This window comes from Atractosteus spatula, chromosome 5, assembly GCF_055471065.1.
Source record: "Atractosteus spatula isolate fAtrSpa1 chromosome 5, fAtrSpa1.hap1, whole genome shotgun sequence".
NCBI classification, from domain to species: Eukaryota; Metazoa; Chordata; class Actinopteri; order Semionotiformes; family Lepisosteidae; genus Atractosteus; species Atractosteus spatula.
The window spans coordinates 37,810,506-37,830,879 of record NC_142710.1 but is presented as its reverse complement, the minus strand read 5'-3'; the positions used below and the strand labels follow the sequence as shown (position 1 = coordinate 37,830,879).

Here is a 20,374-nt window from a genome sequence, read left to right as displayed (position 1 = left end):
TAACCAAATTTATTTTTTGGTGCATGTAGATTATTTTAAGAGAATGGGGATCCTCATCTTTTTTTTTTCCCCTAATTGAAGGATTTTCAAGCTGTAGGCAGTCTCTCAGCAAAGGGTAATGTGTGATTTCACTGAGAAAGTATGTGAAGTGTTTAAGGTGCTTCCATCCATCTTGTTATTTAATATGTAAACAGAATGGCATAGCTGCCCAAAAAAGGACCTTATAAAAATAAACATTCCCTGAAGTGTTCTTCCAAACCAGGAAAGGCATAAGGCTGTGAGAGGCTTGTCTGTGTCTGACATAACACTGGCTTGGGATAAACTAATGGAGTGAAATGTTTTGAAAAATATAGTTTCTGTTGTTGTTGTTCAATTGCTCAAAAGCTGTTGTCCACGGTCATGTGAAACTAGACATCCTGGTCAAGGTACATACAACTCAGACCTTAGGGAAGTGTTTATATATTATTGAACCACGTGTCAGCATTGTTTTGCCAAGACGTTATCTCCCTTGAAACATTGTTTGTAAACAACAACAGTCATATGTCTTTTTTTTAAGGTAAAATTGTCAACATTGTTTAATTGCCATGAAGTGACTGTGTACCTCACTGTAACTTGTTAATGAAAGGCGGTTTGTTGTATACAACAAATAAGGTTTCCGACTTCATTTCAGCTTCCTGATTTTGGTATGTTCAATGGAAGCATAACAAATACTACGTCTATGTTTGGGACCTTCAAAATGAACTTTTAGATGTGGTACTGAAAGTGGAACATTTTAGTTCTAGATGCCTTTCATTTCCTTATCTCACATTTGCCTCTTTCCTTGTTTGCAATATCTTTTCACTTTTTCACAGTTAATTTTACACGTGTGACCCATTTGTGCTTTTAAATCTTATTTATTTTAAGAACTGACGTTTAATACATCTGCTGTGGAAAAGTCACTACTTTAAACATCAAGAGAAAACAGAAGCTTTGCTTTTATTATTATTATATAACAATTTTTATTATCATTGTTTTAAGCATTGGTGATTAAACATTTGATTCCCAAGTATCAGAACAAATTTTTTCAAGAAAATGCAGCTATAAGCATTTTTGTGTGAAAAGCAATGTGCAGTGGGCCAGACAGGCTTGCTTTTTCAGAAACGGCCTACAAGCTGTTTCCATAGTGACTGTTGCACAATGAACAACTGAGGTGAGGAGCTCTGCTGGCTGTTAGACCTCTTTAACATTTCACATTTTGTATTCTCAATGGAATTACCCAACTACTGTAATTAAGTCAATGACAGCTAACTAAAAAGATGTTGGCTTATCAGTGCCATCAGTTTGAGTACTTGAGACCTTAAAAGTTGCTGCACTTTCATTCCACCAAGGAACTGCTGTAGCACAAGCAGAATCAAGTGCAGAGATCCCTCCAGCTAGAAAGGAAGATTAATTTTTACGCTGCTTTTCTACATGCAGTGTGTCGTTTAGTTTTGATTATGTTCCGTTATTTTCCTGTTTCTTGACATTTGGCGTAGAAACTGTATGCCATTTCCAGCACGCTATGGCACTCACTCAGGCAGTTCAAGGGTTATGTTTCCTTTTTTTCCCTTAATTTGTGTGGAGCTGCGGTATTGTCAAGAGCCATTTAGTTTGAATTATATTGAGACTCAGTCATTTAGTCTTTTGTAAAACTTCAGTTTCAGTTCGGTTTGATTTTACGTTACATAGAAAGCTTTCCGCCTTTTAACTTCAGCGAAAAAGGTAAAACTGCAGGTTTCAGGGTGAGTTTCTTGTGGGCTCTGACTAAAAATGTACTGCTTCAGTTGAATTAAGTGCTTTGTCATCTGTAGTGCTTTTGGTCTAGCTTTTATATCTAGTAGAATAGATAAAAAAACTAAGGCTTTCCTTTTCTCTAATTTATTACTGTTCAAACACTTCTCCCTTTTGAAAATACTTTGAGCTAATCTTGTAGGCTGCAGTGCAGTCATAGCCTGCAGAAACCCCCTGGAGAAGTCGTAGAGGACTTACTGGTTAACTGCTTTGTGCTTTTCTGCCGTTTCTGGATAGAAAGTACAGTAACTGCTGTTGGGGAAGAATCAGAAGGGCAGACTTTGGCTTTTAAGTCTACGATATGCTTCAGAGAAAATAAATGTCACTTGTGCAGGTCATTGAGTCCATAGTTTTGACTCCATTTTTCATCGTGATTTCAAGTAGAGCAGTGTTTTTGGTGACCTGGCTGAGCAGTGGCTTTGCAGAAATCATAATTCAGACATTAAGAAGGCCTTTTGTTCTATACTGTAATTGGCATCTAATCTTAAATGTACTGTACATAATTTTCCTTTTTGAGTGTTAATCCATGTGTGAAAATGTGCAAGTTTGAGTATTTAGAAGTTCCATTGACAATAACCATTCTTGCTGCTGAACTGGGAGAAAAAAAAGTGATTAATTGTGAGGGTTGTGCCAATATACTTTGTGATGGAGTTTTAGTTAATTACAATCACTAAGAACTTAAATATAATTAAGTATTCTTGTAATTTTGCATGTTCAGAAGCAGGGCGAGTGACTAAACTATCCTAGGACTAGCACTCATTTGTTTTAGCCTATGAGCGAAAATACAAAGCTGGTATGAGTAGGCAGTTTCACTTTTCAGGTTTTAACGTGACATCTACTTGGTCAGGCAAAACAAATCACTTGAAAACAGCGCATAAGCTAAATGTTTACCGCAGTTGAAGAGTGCTTATCTGACAAGTTCATAAAGCAGCAGGAGAAGCTGAGCCTTGTGCTGTAGCACCCAAGTGTATTGTGAAACTTCTTCTCAGTGATTGGTCCATTATTGAGGCCTGCGACATTAATGCGGTTTTCCTAGCTGTTACTACTAATCTGTTGCTCATACTTAATTTCGTATTGGAGTAACTGTGCCATTTATTCACAGTGTGCCAACAGCCATGCTGTTCTTGAAGCATGTGTCTCAGCCTCTGCAGCATCAGCCAGTGGCACCTTCACATTATTCTGGACTGTCCCCAGCCGTTCAGTCGTGACTGGAATTCCTGTTTGCTTGTACTGCCCTGCAGCTGCACCTTTTAAGTGGAGAGGATCGACTGCTTTGATTGAAAAAAAAAGGCTTTTTAAATCCTTAGTTTAAAAATCCAGCAGCTTTATTCATAGAAGCATCATGTCAAGGTGCCGCTAATATATGAGGGTGATGGGACAATAATCAATTGTTATAATATTAGTGGTAGGATCTTTTTTTCATGCTAAAAAGAAAAAATAATTTTCCACTGTTGTGTCTGATAATTAAGCTGAGAGGAAATCTGGCATTGTAATATTTAAGTGAAGCATGTGGTTAACTGTGGGTTTGCATTGAAACTGGTTGCAAAACGTGTGATATCCGTGATCTCTGCACGCAGACTTTTCACTGAGTTAAACCCAGAAGTCTAGAAATCCTAACCTGAAGTAATATTATATTTCTCTTTTACCCTCTGCAACTTCTGCAATTTTCATGTTGCATTAGTAGCTTTGGATTTGACGTAGGTACACTCCAAGAAATCTTAATAAATTAGTAAGGGCTATTCGGTTAGCATCAGTGATTGTATTTAACAACGGGTTTAAACTTTGTTTTTATTGTTATGAGTTTGTCTTCTAGTGCAGTTTTAGTTCTGTGCTTTGGTTTTAGTTCGATTTTTGCAGTGCGTGCTCTTAGTCTTTTGATTTCCCCCATGCCTGAAACAGGCTAAACAGTTCAATGAAAAAATGTATTTTGCTAATTATTTTAAATGAAGTGTTGATTTTTCAAAGAGTGGTTATTAAATGAAGAGTGTAGAGCTAACACAAAATAATTTGTCTTAAGTCTGTGATTTCATGAATATAAATTGTTTTAGATCTGTCTTTTAGTCATCTGTCAGTTCTTGGGGGACTCACATTCTTGCAAATGTATGTTTTTTATACAAAGGATTGGCAGTAGGACAGCACATCCATCCCAGAGCTTTAGTTAGTAGACAAATATTTATCTAAATGAGCACGCAGGATGAGTCTGTGAGCCACTTGAACAGAAGAGACAGCCTGTCCTTTGCTTTAATGTCCCACAGAAAAACAACATCTGGTGCACTTTTAGGGTCATACCATCAGATTAAAAAAATATTTTGGACCAGCTGACTCCATCCCATTACTATAATGTAGTAACCACTGCGAACTGTTCTTGTAGTTAATGTAGTGCTCATTCAACAGTGTGCTGTTAATTTATACATATAGCTTTTATTTGCCCAAAACAAGATTACAGTTGAAGAATCCTAATGTGCAATAATATTAATTTATTTATAATTGAAATACTCCTCAACAGCTCTGCCTGGCCACAACATTCATTTATATCCATATATTCTGTACTGTGCTGGCTAACAATTGTCCTTGTTCATGAGATATATTTTACAGGTACTTTGAAGTCCCATTTTATGGACATACATATACCAGTGCAGTATTCTGTTGCAGAGAGATTATATTTAAAAAATAAGAACCTTTGCACTTAAAAGGCAGAAGGTGTAAATATCATCACTTGTGGCAGGTTGCGTAATCAAGTACAATCTTGCTTAGATCTACAAAATACAAATGTTTGGTTATTTGTATAGACTATCTTGTTTTTATGTTATTTTTTGTTTATAAGTAATTTTGATGTTGGAGTGTTTTGACTGTGACTAAATGAACAATAACAATAACACCTTAAAGATGTTACTGAGTATTAAGGCTTCTCAGATGCTGTTTCACCACAACCATTATAAACATAGTGGAAAGTGATGCCTTGTTTTTCAAAGAAGAAACCAGTTGGGAGTGAATTTCTTAATCATAGTTTGATATCCGATTGCAACTCCTCTTTAAAATATAAACATAAGCAATACTTGGAGAAAAGGAACGTGTAGCTACAAAAGCTTGTGCTCTTTAAGTAAGGATAGAACCTTTATTGTAATTTGTCAACAAAAAGATGCTATACAGACATAGATTTGCTCAATAACTAAAGCTAAACAGAGCATCTTGAGGAATGGACATACATCAGAATTTTTTTAAATGGAGGCTGATTTGAAAGCTGTTTATTCCCCGACCTTTACAGAGGATGTAAATGGGGGTCCGGGATCTATTGCCTAGCTGGAAAGACTTCGCTGTCTGTAGGGGGCTTTGGCTTTGAGGATTGTTACCAAAGTTTAAACTCAGCAGTATTGACCTTTTAACTGTTCTGATCTGTAGCCAAGAATATTCTTTTCAAGTAAGCTAAATGTGAGAGGGTGCAAATGACCTATTAATAGGACCAGCTGACACCTGCGCTGTTGCTAAGTGTTTTGTTTTAATTATTTTACTTTACAATTTTGATTATGTACACCCTTGTGACTGGTAGGATGGAAAACGTATTTTGGATTCTGCTAATCATCTTTTCAGAAGTAGCGAGCAAAGATAATTCCTACCTTTTCGGTATGTCAGTATGTGGCTGGTTCTTAAGCGTTGGGAGATTTATATGTTTCTTTATAAAGTACTTTGTATACAGCCCTTATTCACAGGAGGAAACAACAAATGTGACTCTCATTTTTGTGGTCTGGTCTTATTGTATATGTGTAATATTTTTTCTGACAGTAGTAATGGGTTTCTCATCTTTGGATTTCACAGAAAATAATGGGTATGGAAATGATGTATAGTTTTCATTGCATGCAAAAATAGAACAGTGTATTGAGAGGCAATTATAAACCATACAGTCTTTATTTTTTTTAAATAAAACACGGTCATTGTTAGTTGAAACATTATAGTGTACTACTTGACATAGGTATTTTAATACAATATTTTTAAGCACTCTTGTGTGAATTGTATTCAGTGATTCAACGGAAAAGAAATCAGGAAACTAAAAAAATGAAGATGCTTTAAAGATGCAGAAAGTCTGTATATATGAATCATTTTTTTCTTTCAGCAGCTTTTATTAGAACTTTCTCAAGCATTTATTTATCTTTGAATTCTGTAGTACAGTATACAGTATCTACTGTATCAATACAGTATCGATAAGTCTCTTCAGATAGAGTAAGTTGTTGAAATGTCTGTTATTTTCCCTTAAAATTTCATAAACAGTTTGATTATAAATAACTAATGCCAGGTTATAAGACTGCACATGTATTCAGTTATTATTTCTTTCAAAACTCTTTATCACAGTGATGAAGTTTCCATTTATCTTAAATGCAGAACCACAAAATACAGTGCTAAATGATATTTGCTTTTTACTTCTTTTGGGGAAAAAAAACAGAATTCCCCTGGCACAAGGATTATTATTGTGATATAAGACATCAGGAAGTGTAGACCTAAATTATGGGTTTTATTTAATTATTTTTATCCGTATTTGAATGTAATCAGACTATTGTTTGTGTATGGTTTACTATTTTCTGACATTTTAATTAATTCTTATATGGTGGTATCCATGCAACACCCAGTGGAAGCTGTTAAAATATGGAAATCGGGGTCACTGAGTTTATTTTGTGCTTTAAAGCCCAGTTCTGTTTGCTTTCCTCAGCTAAACCTTGAATGTTTTTTTTTCCATTTGACTTTGAAAGGAATTCATTAATACAGAGGAATTCTATTTATCAGTTTGCTGTTTGCATAGGTTGGCCATATGACTGTGTGTTTACGGGGCACTTTGAGACAAGATGGGATTTTAAAATTCCCCTTAAATTGAAAGACTTCTGATCAGTATTTCAGTATTTACATGCAGGCTTTAATCACCAATTTTAATCTCATCAAAGACAAAATACTGAATGCACCATTACAGTTTAGGGGTGTTTTTTTTAAAATTCTGTCTAAAAATGTAGTAGTGAATCGTATAGTCCTGTTATAATTCTTTACCTCCTGTGTGTTTTTTTTTCTACTGATGACATAATACCTCGATTTTGAATGATCATCTTTGCTATGATGCGGATATGCATTTGGATAATGTTTCTACTGTTAGTGTTTTCTTATGTTAAAGAGTATGTTGTGAGATAAGTATGTGATGGGATTAACGTTAAATGAGTTTATCAAGTTTTGTGCAAATTTGTATACCATTAGTGAAATCCCAGTTTTCTTATGAACAATGTACACATACTCTTTATAGGCATATTAATTTAATATAAATAATAATATGGACAATGTACAGTAGGATTGAGAACTATGTATTTTTTCTTAGATATTATCGTGCCAAGTAGCAAATCACATTTGAGATAGTCTCTTGCCTCTTGTTCTAATGTATAGGTTTTTAACAGTAAAACTCAAAACGGGGAGGCTTCCCAGCATCTCGGAAAGAACAGAACGGTGGTCGCAAGAACCATTTGCCTGATAACATAACATTGAGTGAGATAACTACAATCTACTAGTATTTACATTTCTGTCAATAGTTCATTGGGACGAAAATGATCAATTCTTCTCTCTGTTCTTTCTATTCTGCAGAGAATCCTGAGGATGCAAACCCGGGTGACCCTTCACAACTGAACTTGCTTCATCCCAGACCGGGGCTCGCGTGCAGTTCATTTAAGTATGTGGCAGATGGATGTCACAACAGATAAGCTGCTTTGACTCATTTGCTTTCCCATGGAATTCTAAGAACTTTGTATCGCAGGGCTTTTGCTTTTTTATATATATATACATGTATGTATATATGAAAGACTACATCCCTTTGTTTTCCATCTCTGTAGAGATTTACAAACAAGCATTAACAAGAGAGACCCAGGGTCCATGTGCAGCTGGGTGAAGGTGGTGCCGCTATGAGTAGTACTTTAGGAAAAGACAAGGACTCGAAAGAGAAGGACTCCAAAGGTCCTTCGGGAAAGGAAAGGGAAAAGGAGGCCAAAGCCTTGAGCAGCTTCAGTAAAGATGGCAAGGAAACTAAGACCAAAGGGAAAGATGCCAAAGAAGGAAAGAAGGACACTAGTGGGGCTCTGCCTGCGGTGGCCTTTTCTGTGGACAACACGATAAAGCGGCCAAACCCGGCACCGGGGACTCGCAAAAAATCTAGCAACGCCGAAGTGATCAAAGAGCTTAATAAGTGCCGGGAGGAGAACTCGATGCGTTTGGACCTGTCGAAGAGGTCCATACACCTGCTTCCCACGTCTATCAAGGAGTTGACGCAGTTGGCAGAACTTTACCTGTACAGTAACAAGCTTCAGAGCCTGCCTGCTGAGGTGGGCTGCCTCTCGGGCCTGGTGACTCTGGCTTTGAGTGAGAACTCTCTCACCAGCTTGCCGGACTCTCTCGACAACTTGAAGAAGCTGCGCATGCTGGACCTTCGGCACAACAAACTGCGGGAGATCCCGCCGGTGGTCTACAGGCTATCCTCCCTCACCACCCTTTACCTGCGCTTTAACCGCATCACTACTGTGGAGAAGGATATAAAAAATCTGTCCAAACTCACCATGCTGAGCATCCGCGAGAACAAAATTAAGCAGCTACCTGCTGAGATAGGTAAGCTTTGCAGTCGCAGCACAAAAATATAACGGCTTTGGTCTTGCAGTTATCTGCCCCTTATGCCCGAAAGCTGACTGTTTAAGAAAAGTGCCCTGTCATGCTTGCGTGTTGCTGTGCTCGCCCACAGAGGGCAAGGAGGAGATGCAGGTAGACTCCTTCAACCTGCCTGTCTGTGAGACACTTGGCTTTTAACACTTCACAGCCAGCACCACACCCTTCTGGAAGTTCACTGAATGGAGGAGGCCACATGGAGTATGATTAGCCCTGGTGCTGCTCACCCAATTGGGGAGCCCTCGTCAGAGTTGATGGTGACCTGACCCAGGGGCTCGAACCCTGATCCTAGAGCTCAGCCTGCACTTGGGCAAACTCCTTTACTGGTTGAGCCTTTTGGGAGGCCCAAGTGCTGTAGATGTAGTAATAAAGATGCAGGAGAAAAAAGTACAAAACCTTTGGTAAACTTCCTGGTTCATTTTATTTGATAATTAAACCAGATCTAAAATGTTGACATTTAGCATTTAGAATCATCTTTTTTTTTCTTGTTCTTTTCCCTGCGTAGTTTGAAATTGCCAATGGTTAATCAGCTCAGCTCGCCACAGCAGCTCTCGTAGCTGGACCTAAATGGGAGAGCTAGCACTGATTACAGGAGTACTGCAGCTGTCAGTAACAGCGCTGCACGGTTGCAGGCACGTGACAAGCTAATGATATCCTGCTTATCCACCCCTGGCAGGGCTCAGCCATCCCAGGGACTTGTGGTCCCACTGCGAATGCCGCAGCCTAGTCTTGAACCAGCAATGTCTGTAGTAAAGGACAGCTGGGTTTCTTTACTTGTTGAGCCATGGGGGAGCACCAAAACTGTGTTTTCATTAAATACGCTTTGTTTTTACTTAAGTTTTATTTCCCTACCTTTGAAGTGAATACTGCCTTGTGAATTCTGTCTTTTGAAGACAGAGTGTCCATAATTCTGGTGTTTTACTTTGGTAAATACAATTCCTGAACTGATAGGCATCCATGCATAACACTGCCTAGACATTTATGCAAGACTGGCTAGCTCTCTGCTTTTTCTTAAAATGAAACAACAGTTGCTACATACTGGCGCAGCTAGTTATTACACACACCCGAAGAAGGCTCCACAGGCTTCTTCTCTTTTCTGCATGGAATTATCCTTTTGATTGTTCCGTTATTATGGACCTACACAATTCGAAATCCTCAGTTTTCTTTACATCGTGGCTAACAGTGAAGACACCCTTCCAAACATGGGACGAACAAGGTAGAGGAGACAGGATTCTCCTACCCATTGACACACTCTCCATTTTTTAGCCAAGTAATGTAATAAAAATAATAATAATGTTGTTTTATTAGCCCTATACAATTTCTTGCATTAGGAATTTGTCTTTTTTCGCATACCCCAGCTTGCTCTCCATGAGACACAGACACACAGACAGGGAGAGAAGACTGGGGTCAGAGCGCAGGGTCAGCCATTGTACAGCGCCCCTGGAGCAGTTGGGGTTAAGGGCCTTGCTCAGGCAACCTACCAGTCACAGGCAAAGATCCTTAGCCACAGAGCCACCGCTCCGCCCATACAGAAGGTTCATAAGTGATTGAAGGAGAGTTATAGTATATCCTTCACTTTTTTTTACCACTAGCCTGCGGGTACCAGGAACATTGCAGGGGATAGGCTGGCATTGGTCCACTAGAGCCCTATTTGAATCCCAGCTGCCCTCCCTGGCAGTGGTAGTGACAGTGAACAAACTGTGCTGCAGCTTAGAGAGTCCTGGCCAGAATGGTTCCCAGCCTTGGTCTGGGAAGAAAACTATCTCGTCTGATTTAACTAACTGAGTTCTTAATCACAGGCTAATTGATTTCGGTTGTTTAGTTTGTGAAATTAGCTTTCAGCTACTAGAAAATAAATTTGCAGGTGGTACCCCAGTTTTTGGGTTTCAGTACTGATCTCAATCAGGTATCTCTTAGTGTGGTGCCCACTTGACTGTTCATGATTAATTGATCAACTAGTAAGAGCTGTTTAGTCAGAAATAATGGCCAGCAGGCTGAGAAGAGTGTAATGTTCTGTATATTGACTTTGGGGAAAAAATACCCTTGATGTTGGGTATTTTTGATGGAACTGCCCAAAGTAACAAATTAAATAAAAGTTTAAATAAGCAAGCAGGTCAGTTAAGTCCTGAAATGCCAGATGACATAGTGTTCCTCCAGGACCAAGGAGTGGCACCATTGCCATAGAGCCTCTAACCTGTGAGCACCTTTACTGGTTGAGCCAATTGGGAATCCCTCTGTGTCTAGTAATTTCTTGTGAATAACTATCACAATAACTATGTGCATTTATCAGAACACAAATGCACCGAATATCATTTTGAGGAATTCTGGCAGACAACTGAAGTATATGATTATAAGAAACTGCACTGTATTCTGAGCTTAAATCATCTTGCTGGACTCTTATTTAATATAGCATCAGAGTACAGAAAATTATTAAAGTCTCATCATCATTATCTGATGCCCCTGTAGTTTAAACTTTTCAGTTAATTGTCCAGTTCCATTCTGAATTACTCCAACATAAAGGAGATTTAAATAATAAGATACGTGGGATATGCTTGTTTGACTGAGAATTGCTTTAAATACTTTTTAATGAACCAAGTTAAAAATACACTGCTGCAGTGGCTTCTCGAAGGAATATTTCTAGATCTTAGAGTTTTTGTAATTCTATTGCGCAAGAAACAACACATTAACCTCCTTCTTGCCCTTTTAGGGGAGTTATGTAACCTCATCACACTGGACGTAGCTCACAATCAACTTGAACACCTTCCGAAAGAGATTGGAAATTGCACGCAAATCACTAACCTTGATTTACAGCACAATGAGCTTTTGGACCTTCCAGAAACAATAGGTAAGCTTGTTTTTGTAACATTAACATGCATCAATTTGTATTTGAATGCTAAGGCGTGAAACATCTGTTCTGTAACACAACCTAGCTCGATTTCAAATAATGACTCTTTAATGGAGTGCCTGCTACCATCTCTTGCTGTAATTTGAACTGTTTTCCTACTTTCTGTGGGTATTTTCTTTTTCTTTGAAATGTTTTTAAGTGGGTGTGGTGGTAAAACTGCAGTAACCTAGCTGGGTGACACTGCTCTGTGTGTATCCTTTCAGTGCGGTCAGCAAGACTTTTGGAATACCTAGAAAGTTTGGGCTTTACATGTAAAGCAACATGGGGAAATACAATGTTATTTAAAATGATTTAATGTTAAGATTTGAATGCAAGAAGTGTAAAGCATTTGTAGCGCATTCAGTAATGTTTAATGTTGGAAGAGATGCACTATAAATGCAGCTTGAGGTTTTCAGGTTTAGTGGGGTTTTGTGGTGAAGTGTACATACATGACACACCCTGTACATGCTGGGCTGTGTCATAGTATAAGTTGAGGAAGATCAGGAGGTGGGAATGCTTGGAATGTAAAAGCCTAAGCACCTAGCTAGTCCTTCAATCAGCTACTTTTGCAGGCTTTGGTAGAGAGGTTTTTTTTTCTGCCCCTGTATCCATTAATGAAGCAGGAGTCATGCCATACGTTCAAAGCCACTTAATTGTTAACTGCTGATAATGTCATTTTAAATGTAATTCTTAAAGCTGTCACTTCTTTGGAGAAAACGGTTCTAGTTGACACTTCATAATGTAATCTGCTGATGGATGTGTAGCATTTTCGTGACGGGGTTATTTTTAAAGAATCACCCTTGTGGGAGCTCCACCTCATTGATATCAGCAGCACCAGCTGCCTTGTCCTTTTGCTTTCAGACCACAGAAGTCCACAACAGGAAGGACGTCCTCTACTGGAAAAAATAGTCCAGTTTTCGCAGCACAGTCTTATTCAGTTATAGAGCACACTCAAAATTAGGAGGTCCCCTTGTGTGCTCCTAATTCCCTGCCTCCTGGTGTAACAGAGGAGTTCTTTACTAAAAACATGTCGATGCCCGCTGATAATTGACATTTTAACCACCGGCACCTGAACTTGCTTGCTGCTATGTGAAAAATACACCTGTTTCTCAAAGTGGCAGTCTAAGATCGTCATGCACTGAGAGGCTGAAAGTAAGCCACATGCTGTAAACGAGGATTTTCTGTATTTAGACTGTATTTGTTCAAGTGTAAAGAAAGAAACTGAAAAGAAACTGACTTTTTTTTAGTTAAAAAATTAGAAAGTGGTTCTTTTTGTTCAACATTTAACCACCCCCACTGAATTCTTTACACTGCAACTTTCCTTTTGTAACATTTTGCCTCAAAATGACATTGCAATTTTCAAGCGTGGTTGATTTGTAAGCATGGTATAGTTTGTAAGGACTATTCAGTAGTTGTTAATTGCGTGATTGGGTAAATGGTGTTTTAGTTATTTATCAGCTGAATGTAAAGCTGCAGCTCTCAGTCATGAGTTTATGGTCTTTTCTTTTTCAATTCGGGGTAAAAAAAAGTTTTTTTCTTCAATCTAAACAAAAACCTATCAGTATCAGACTGGGCTTTGATCAATAACACCTTCCATCAGTTGTCATTACCAGAATATCAGAAATCACAAGGCCACGAAGACGTGGGACAGAATACTGAGACAAGTCTAACTTGGCTAAATCTGGTGTACTTCATTTTCTTTTTTTATGTTTCAGGTAATTTGTCGAGCATAAATCGCTTGGGTCTGCGGTACAATAGGCTTTCGGCAATCCCTAAATCATTAGCAAAGTGCAGAGAACTGGAAGAGCTAAACCTTGAGAACAACAATATCTCTATGCTACCAGAGGTAAGTGGTAAATAAATTCCTTAGAAACAGAGGGGAGAAATAGAAACTCTTTTGAGAATGTGCAGAAAAATGTTACACCACAAATAAATGTACAAACTGAACAGGGACCGAAATGGAACCAGAGAAAGGAGAGGCTTCCACTTCTGCAACTTGTTTCAGACGATTCTGAAACAAAGTATTTTTTCATGCTAAATGCTGATTATGTAATAACATTTAGTCAGCATTTGTTAAAATGTCTTAAATGTCAACTAGCAGTATTGAGTCTTGCTTTTAGATAGGGGCATGCTTTCCTTCAGATAGCAATAATATTTTTTGCTTGCTGTTTTCTGACATGAAACGGTGGTGAGAATGTACAGTATAATCATGCTTGACTTGTATTACCTGAATAACTAATAAATGAATAACAAATTGAAGAGGTGAACCCTAAGAGGGGTAAGACTTTCACTAGGTAATGGGTTTTCTAACATGTTTAAGTAATAGTACTGTAAGTTCATGTATAAATATATGCATGTATAAATCCGTAACTTGGGCACTACAGAAGTGCTTTTGCTGTAATGATGTGATCATTTCATCACATTCACATGTAATGAATTTCCCAGTTTTGGGATAATAAAGGTTTTCTAAATCTAATCTAATTTCAAGAGTTAGATCGGATGCCCGTTTCTTGCTTTTTAATTTTATATAGCTTTTTTGTGGGTTATATCAGTTTACAAGTAATCAAATTATAAATAATCTAAGAAACAAGCTATAAGAGGCATCTGATGTGTCATAGTATTAAAGGCATTTGTGGCACCTTAAAGAATATACTATTTTTTCTAAAATAGTGGGTTTTAAAACCTTGGAATCCTTAACCTAAACACCACAACATTTACACAGAACCTCCTTTGTTATAGACTCCTGTGACATTTAAAGGCAAACCAAGATTTTCTGTGGCTGATCAATAGGCATACACTGTTTGTCTTTCGCAGCTCTTTTAATCTGATGTTCCTCACATTAGGAAACCATCTGTATTCTGAACAATTCAAACAGCTTTTCCAAAAAGCATAAGCTGTTGTACCAAGAAAATAATTCAGGTGCATTCAATCAGTATTAAATTACTTCCAAGGTGGAGTATGATAAAATACTTGAGAGTTTAGTGAAGTTATGTCTACATACATAATTTTATCGCTTAAGTATTTTAAATTCATTCATTTTTTTGACGTTGCATCATATCTAAGTAAAAGATTGTTCTATTGAAAATAATAATTTGTGAATTAAAGAAATAGGAGTTATACCAAAAGAATAATAAAAACAAGTTATGTGTAGCAATGATAGCCCTGCATCACATTACTTGTTAATTCAGTGGTGATGCTGTTTTTTTTTTGCTGGAATAGCAAGACTATGAAGAAGAAGTGAAGAGTGAAGAAGTGAAAAAGAGCTTTTTATAATAAAGAAGATAAAGTAATCAGGAAACTATAGCATATTGTCTTTCATTTTATTTTTTGAAGAGATTCTCAGAGTTTAAGGGATTAAATCCCTGAGTTGAGGGATTAAATGTTTATGAATGTACATAGTCTGTTTAGGGCTAATTCATAAATGTTCACAAAATATTTTCTGGATATGATATGGAACATTTTATAGAGCTGAATTTTAAATAGTAGACTGGTCCCTTTCATAACAGTCTGTGGATCAATCAGCTACAGAGGGAACATTCACATCTAAACAGCAATTATTTTATTTTACTAGAAAACTGACCATGCAACAATTCCCTGTGACATATGATATTATAGAGTGCACTAGAAATACTATTTAAGCACTTTTTTCTGAAACACTTTTTCTGAACCACCATCTTTTAACTTGTAGTGTGGTATTTGGACACCTTTATTCAAAGTGCATTTGTATTTCACATTAGAATGGGTTTTGAAAACTTAGTTAAAATTCCATTTCAGCGGTGTTAATGAAATTCTTTTCAGAGACCCCTAAAACCAACATACAAGTTGTATAATTAAGAATTTAAGAAGATTTACAAATGCAAGGTGGCCTTTTGGCCCATCTAGCCTGTTTGACCATAGTTCATTCATCCAAGGATCTCATGCAGCTGGTTCTTGAAAATCTTTTTCCTCACTAACACAACTTTTAAATGTGCCCCTTCACTCGATTTGTCTCCACGTTCCTAAGGGTCTCCTGTCTAGTCTGATAAACCTGACGAGTTTAACGCTGGCCAGAAACTGCTTCCAGTCCTACCCTGTGGGAGGTCCCTCACAGTTTTCCACCATCTACTCCCTCAACATGGAACACAACCGCATCAACAAGATCCCTTTTGGCATCTTCTCCAGGGCCAAAGTGCTGAGTAAGCTGAACATGAAGGTAATGTACATAGCCTAACTGCAAATTTAGCCTGGAAAAACTAAACTCGTATTGTAGTGTTTTAAGTAAGAAAAATGAGGCACTAGTTTGGCAGTCTGTTTGTGTATTTTTTTCCTCTTCATTTAGACCAGTGTAATGGGGGTACTGCGTCTCTTTGAAGCCCTTTTTGTGAAATGAGTGAACTCAGATGACCCTTTGCTGTCTTATCAGAGCACAGCATTGTCCATGTTGTGGTATTCATGTTCGCAACAAGAAAGACACTGTAACTGGCAAAAACGGCAAGTTTCTGCTTTGCTTTGGGATCTGAAGCAGAGTATTAATGCTAGTCGTTTGAGAGCATCTTTATGATTATAACAAAAAATTATCTTGGAGAAAATAGTAAACTAAACTAAATCGGTTGAATATAAACAGTCTGAAATATTTTTTTGTAGGCTTGTGTGCTTGCATATGTTAATTTGGTAGCATTAAAACCTGAGCATATGAGAGAGTACAAATTAGCACTAGCCTTCACATGCAATTGGATTTAGTAATCAAAAAACATTTATTTTGCACAGTTTTGGCAAAGCATATTTTCAAGATAACACTTTGAATAAAACCAAAATATTTGTACATTCTGAATGTAAGGTTAAGTGTTTCATTTTTCTTTAATGTAAACACTTTTATACCAGAAATCATATAAAAGAATATATTGTGTATATATGGAAACTTTTGAGAAGAGTTTGTGCATTACATGGACAAAACTATTTCTCTTGATTTTAGTTTTAAGGTTTTATTTATTTAGCTTTTTATTCCTTTAAACATTTAGTGGCTAATTCAATCCAACACAAGCTGTATGTAATTGTGTTTTGCAGTAAATTTGCTATGATGACATTAATCAACAAAGGTGATTATGGAGAAAGAGATCTGGTTTGCAGTGGCTTGTGCTCAGTTTTGCAGAGGTTAAATAAAAAGGCAAATGACTGAGATTGTAAAGTAGCTTGAGATCCACAATGTTTTTTTCTATTTTCCAAAGTTTTTCTATGTGAAACTATGATGTTGCATTTTTACCTAAATCCATAAGAGAACACTTCTGTTGGCGAGTATTTTTTATAGTATGGGAGTTTTGTTATGTAAGTTTTATAGTAAGTTTTGTTATGATCGGAGTGTCACCCAGCTTTTGTTCTAAAAAGAACTGGAGAATTGTAGAATATGACTCTTAATTGTCACCAATCCAGTTCATCCTGCAAGCATTAGGGCTCTTTTCCATTCCATCAGATGGGATTTGGGCTGGAACTGCCTGGAGAGATTAATCTAGCACTGGGAGGATTACATTTTCAAATCCAGATCTGCTTCGCTTTGCTAAATCCAATCCAAACCAAAACATGTCATGACAAGAGCAGAATACAGAATTCCATCCATCTATCCACCCATCCATTTTCTAACCGCTTTATCCAGTACAGGATAGGGGGGAAGACTGTCCTGGCAAGTCATTACAAAATTGTTTTGTGAAAGGATGTTAAGTTGATTTCAGATTTTCCTGAATGTGAAAGGTTTTTTACTGGTATCCTAGTTTGAGAAAATCTGTTCCTGTTAATCAGGCTATAGCAGTGGTTCAGGTTAATTTTCATGACCTTCATTTTTAAGAGGAAATAAAAATGAGTGCACAAAAAAGGGTTTTTGTTTATTTAATTAATTATAGGACAATCAGCTCACATCTCTCCCACTGGACTTTGGAACCTGGACCAGTATGGTTGAGCTGAACCTGGCCACTAACCAGCTGACAAAGATTCCGGAGGATGTGTGTGGTCTTGTCTCTCTTGAGGTAGGCTTTCCCAGATCTGGCATCTCAGGATCCACAGCTTCTTTTAGTAATGTTTTTTGAGAAAATGCTTATAGCCAATGTTTGTGGAACTGCTTGAACTAGTCGTGGTCGTGAATTGACAAATTAACATTTTAAGCTGTGTAGGAGTTTCAGCCAACAGCTGAAATTTTTTCTCTGAACTAATCACAGGAGGGAGGTCCCTGCACTGAGTTAGAGCATTAAACAAATGAATACAAAGAAAAGCTTTCTTATGTTGCAGATTAGATTGCTTTCTTAGCATTTGTATCCCATTTTTTGAGTTACCCATGCTCCAAAATGGAGTAGTTTTTAAAGTTGATTGAATTAATGTTTTTATGCAACAAAATAATTAAATTTTGAATCTGCCACTTGTTTAAATGTCTTATGTTACTTGAACTTAGTACTACCTCTAAGAACACAAGAGAGGTAACTATTTGACTCATTAAGCTTGCAAGGTGTCAGTGAAGTCTAGGAATTTTTCTGTGCTTGTTTTTTGCATTGTATACAATCAGAGTTTGCCTGTCACATCAGAGTATCCACTTATGGTTGAATGTAAATAAAATAAGAGGCATAATTAATTATGATTAATAATTATTAATCATAATTGCTTACGTAGTGCTGTGGACACTCCACTCAAAACGCTTTACTGGTAATGGGAATTCTCCACCACCACAAATGTGCAGCATCCACATGGATGATGCGATGGCAGTCATAGTGCGCCAGAACGCTCACCACACATCAGCTATCAGTGGGGAGGAGAACAGAGTGACACAGAGGGAAACATTGGGGAAATTTGTCCAGGACGCCCGGGGTTACACCCCTACTCTTTTCGAGAAACACCCTTGGATTTTTAAGGACCGCAGAGTCAGGACCTTGGTTTTACATTTCATCCGAAGGGTGGTGCCTTTTTACAGTATAGTGTCCCCTGTCACTGTTGTATATATACCTTAGTTTTTTTCAGGTCTCCTATCCAGATATTGACCAGGCTCACTCCTGCTTAGCTTCAGTGGGTTGTCACATGTGAGATGCAGAGTGATACGGCTGCTGGCTGTGACATACTGTAGCTTAACTCATCATTAATTTTTTTGTTTGTAGGCATTTTTAAGTAAAATATTTTTAAACAGATTTTAATGAGGTAATGAAATGTCAAACCATATCTGTTATTTTAAAATGAGCCCCATTCTAAATGACATGGTTAAAACCTAGGTTTGTCTGAAATAATGTGTTGGAAGTTTTCATCGAGGCATTTAAGCAGTGATATGAAGTTGATTTTCTATGCATGAAGAGGAGAAACAGAAACAAAATACTTTTTCTTGTAGGTTCTGATCTTGTCGAACAATCTTCTGAAAAAGCTGCCCCATGGTATAGGTCAACTGCGGAAACTGCGAGAGCTAGATTTGGAGGAAAACAAGCTGGAATCCCTCCCTAATGAAATTGCCTACCTGAAAGATTTACAAGTAAGGTTACCTGGGATGATCTTCCTCTTCTGAAGGGTGGTGTGTACAAGTGAAATGCGTTAAATTGTATGGCACTAAACACATACCAGTATTTTTTTGTTTGTCTGTTTTTTGTTGTTGAAATTTAACACTGTAAATCTTTTAAATTGCTCCTACCATCTTTTCTTACTCTTTTTTTTAAACCAGATGTTATGATTTTGTCATTTTAATCCACACATTAGAACTATTACTTATGACACCACTTTCACAATCTCAGGCAAACTCCAGTGTTACCTTAAAAACCTGATCATTATAATGACAATCCTGCACATTACAGCCGTGAACAAACATAATTTTTACATTCCTTTAAAAAAAGAACAAAAATAGTCTATTTGAAACCGTATTTGCTGAGGTGTTAAGGGTAACAGTTTATGAAACTTCATAATTAGTGGTATCATGTGGAAGTTTGAGATCATCCTTGTGTGCAGCAACTATGTATTTCATTGTCAAGTGTTATTAAAAGGTGTCATAATAAAATGAAAGATACTTTAGATTAATCTGTGAATATGAATGTATTTTCATTTTTATTTGATAAACAGATTATTTGCAATTACAGAGAAATTACAATTCTTTGGTGTGTATTTTTCTAAAAAGAATTGCAGATAGTTTGTTATACCTCCAGTTGTCTCAGCATTGTAATTTGGCTTATGTCTCAACTCGCAACTAAGATTCCCTGCACATGGGGGAGAATGAGGTAGTGTAAGCAGATTCCTCTGACTTGCCTGCCTTCAAGCTACTCGTTTTTGAATTGAGTAGCAGGCAATATAGCAATGTACTGAACATTCAGGCGCTGATTGGAAGAGAAACATCCCTCACCGCCAGCACTGCATGTCTGCATGCGCCTGGGAGGCACAGAAGACTGAGTGTCACTTAAACCCCAGCCAGCTAATCCCACTCCTGCTTGAGGAATCCCAGTCACAGTTGGCTAGTGACATGACCCGTGTTCAAAGCCATGTTCACAGAGTTATGCCTGCACTCAGGCGAGCAACTTAAATGTTTGGGCCATTTGGGAGGCCATCAATAGCATGTCTTAACACAGTACTGATTGACATTAAAATTTGTAATCTGGTAACAAATGTGAACAGTAGCATACGCTCTCAAATGATTAGATGAATCTCGCTTTTTTTCAGTCATGGACTATTCTCTTTATTTTTGCAGAAACTGGTCTTGACTAATAATCAGCTGACCACTTTGCCCAGAGGGATCGGTCATCTTACCAACCTGACTCACCTAGGACTGGGAGAGAACCTCTTGCAGCACCTCCCTGAAGAGATCGGTAAAAGAACTGTATTGCTGAGGTTCTTTATGTTTACCGTATGAAACTGGCAGGAAGGGTAGTGTGGCATTTGAAGTAATGAACCTATTTGGCATTTAGAACACGTGAAAAAAACTGGAATGAGCTTTCATATCTAGGTGTATGTGCACACAATGCATTTGCTTGAGTATGTAGTTTCCACTTTTACTCTCTCAATAGTGTTATTCTAGAGTTATTCCATGTTAGA

At 37.5% G+C, this 20,374-nt stretch overlaps 1 protein-coding gene across 3 annotated transcripts in view; it reads left to right on the top strand.

The window, feature by feature from the left end:
* Positions 1-20,374, top strand: part of shoc2 (SHOC2 leucine rich repeat scaffold protein) — a 37,659-nt gene that overhangs the window by 11,008 nt on the left and 6,277 nt on the right. For 2 of the 3 annotated variants that reach the window (XM_088915867.1, XM_088915868.1), the window contains exons 2-8: positions 7,417-8,427; positions 11,189-11,326; positions 13,081-13,211; positions 15,369-15,557; positions 17,236-17,358; positions 18,696-18,833; positions 20,031-20,148. In XM_088915867.1, coding sequence (XP_088771993.1) covers positions 7,731-8,427; positions 11,189-11,326; positions 13,081-13,211; positions 15,369-15,557; positions 17,236-17,358; positions 18,696-18,833; positions 20,031-20,148 — 1,534 coding nt within the window. In that variant the 5' untranslated portion in view covers positions 7,417-7,730. The remainder of the gene's footprint in view (positions 1-7,416; positions 8,428-11,188; positions 11,327-13,080; positions 13,212-15,368; positions 15,558-17,235; positions 17,359-18,695; positions 18,834-20,030; positions 20,149-20,374) is intronic. The other variant, XM_088915869.1, reaches the window with a different exon arrangement.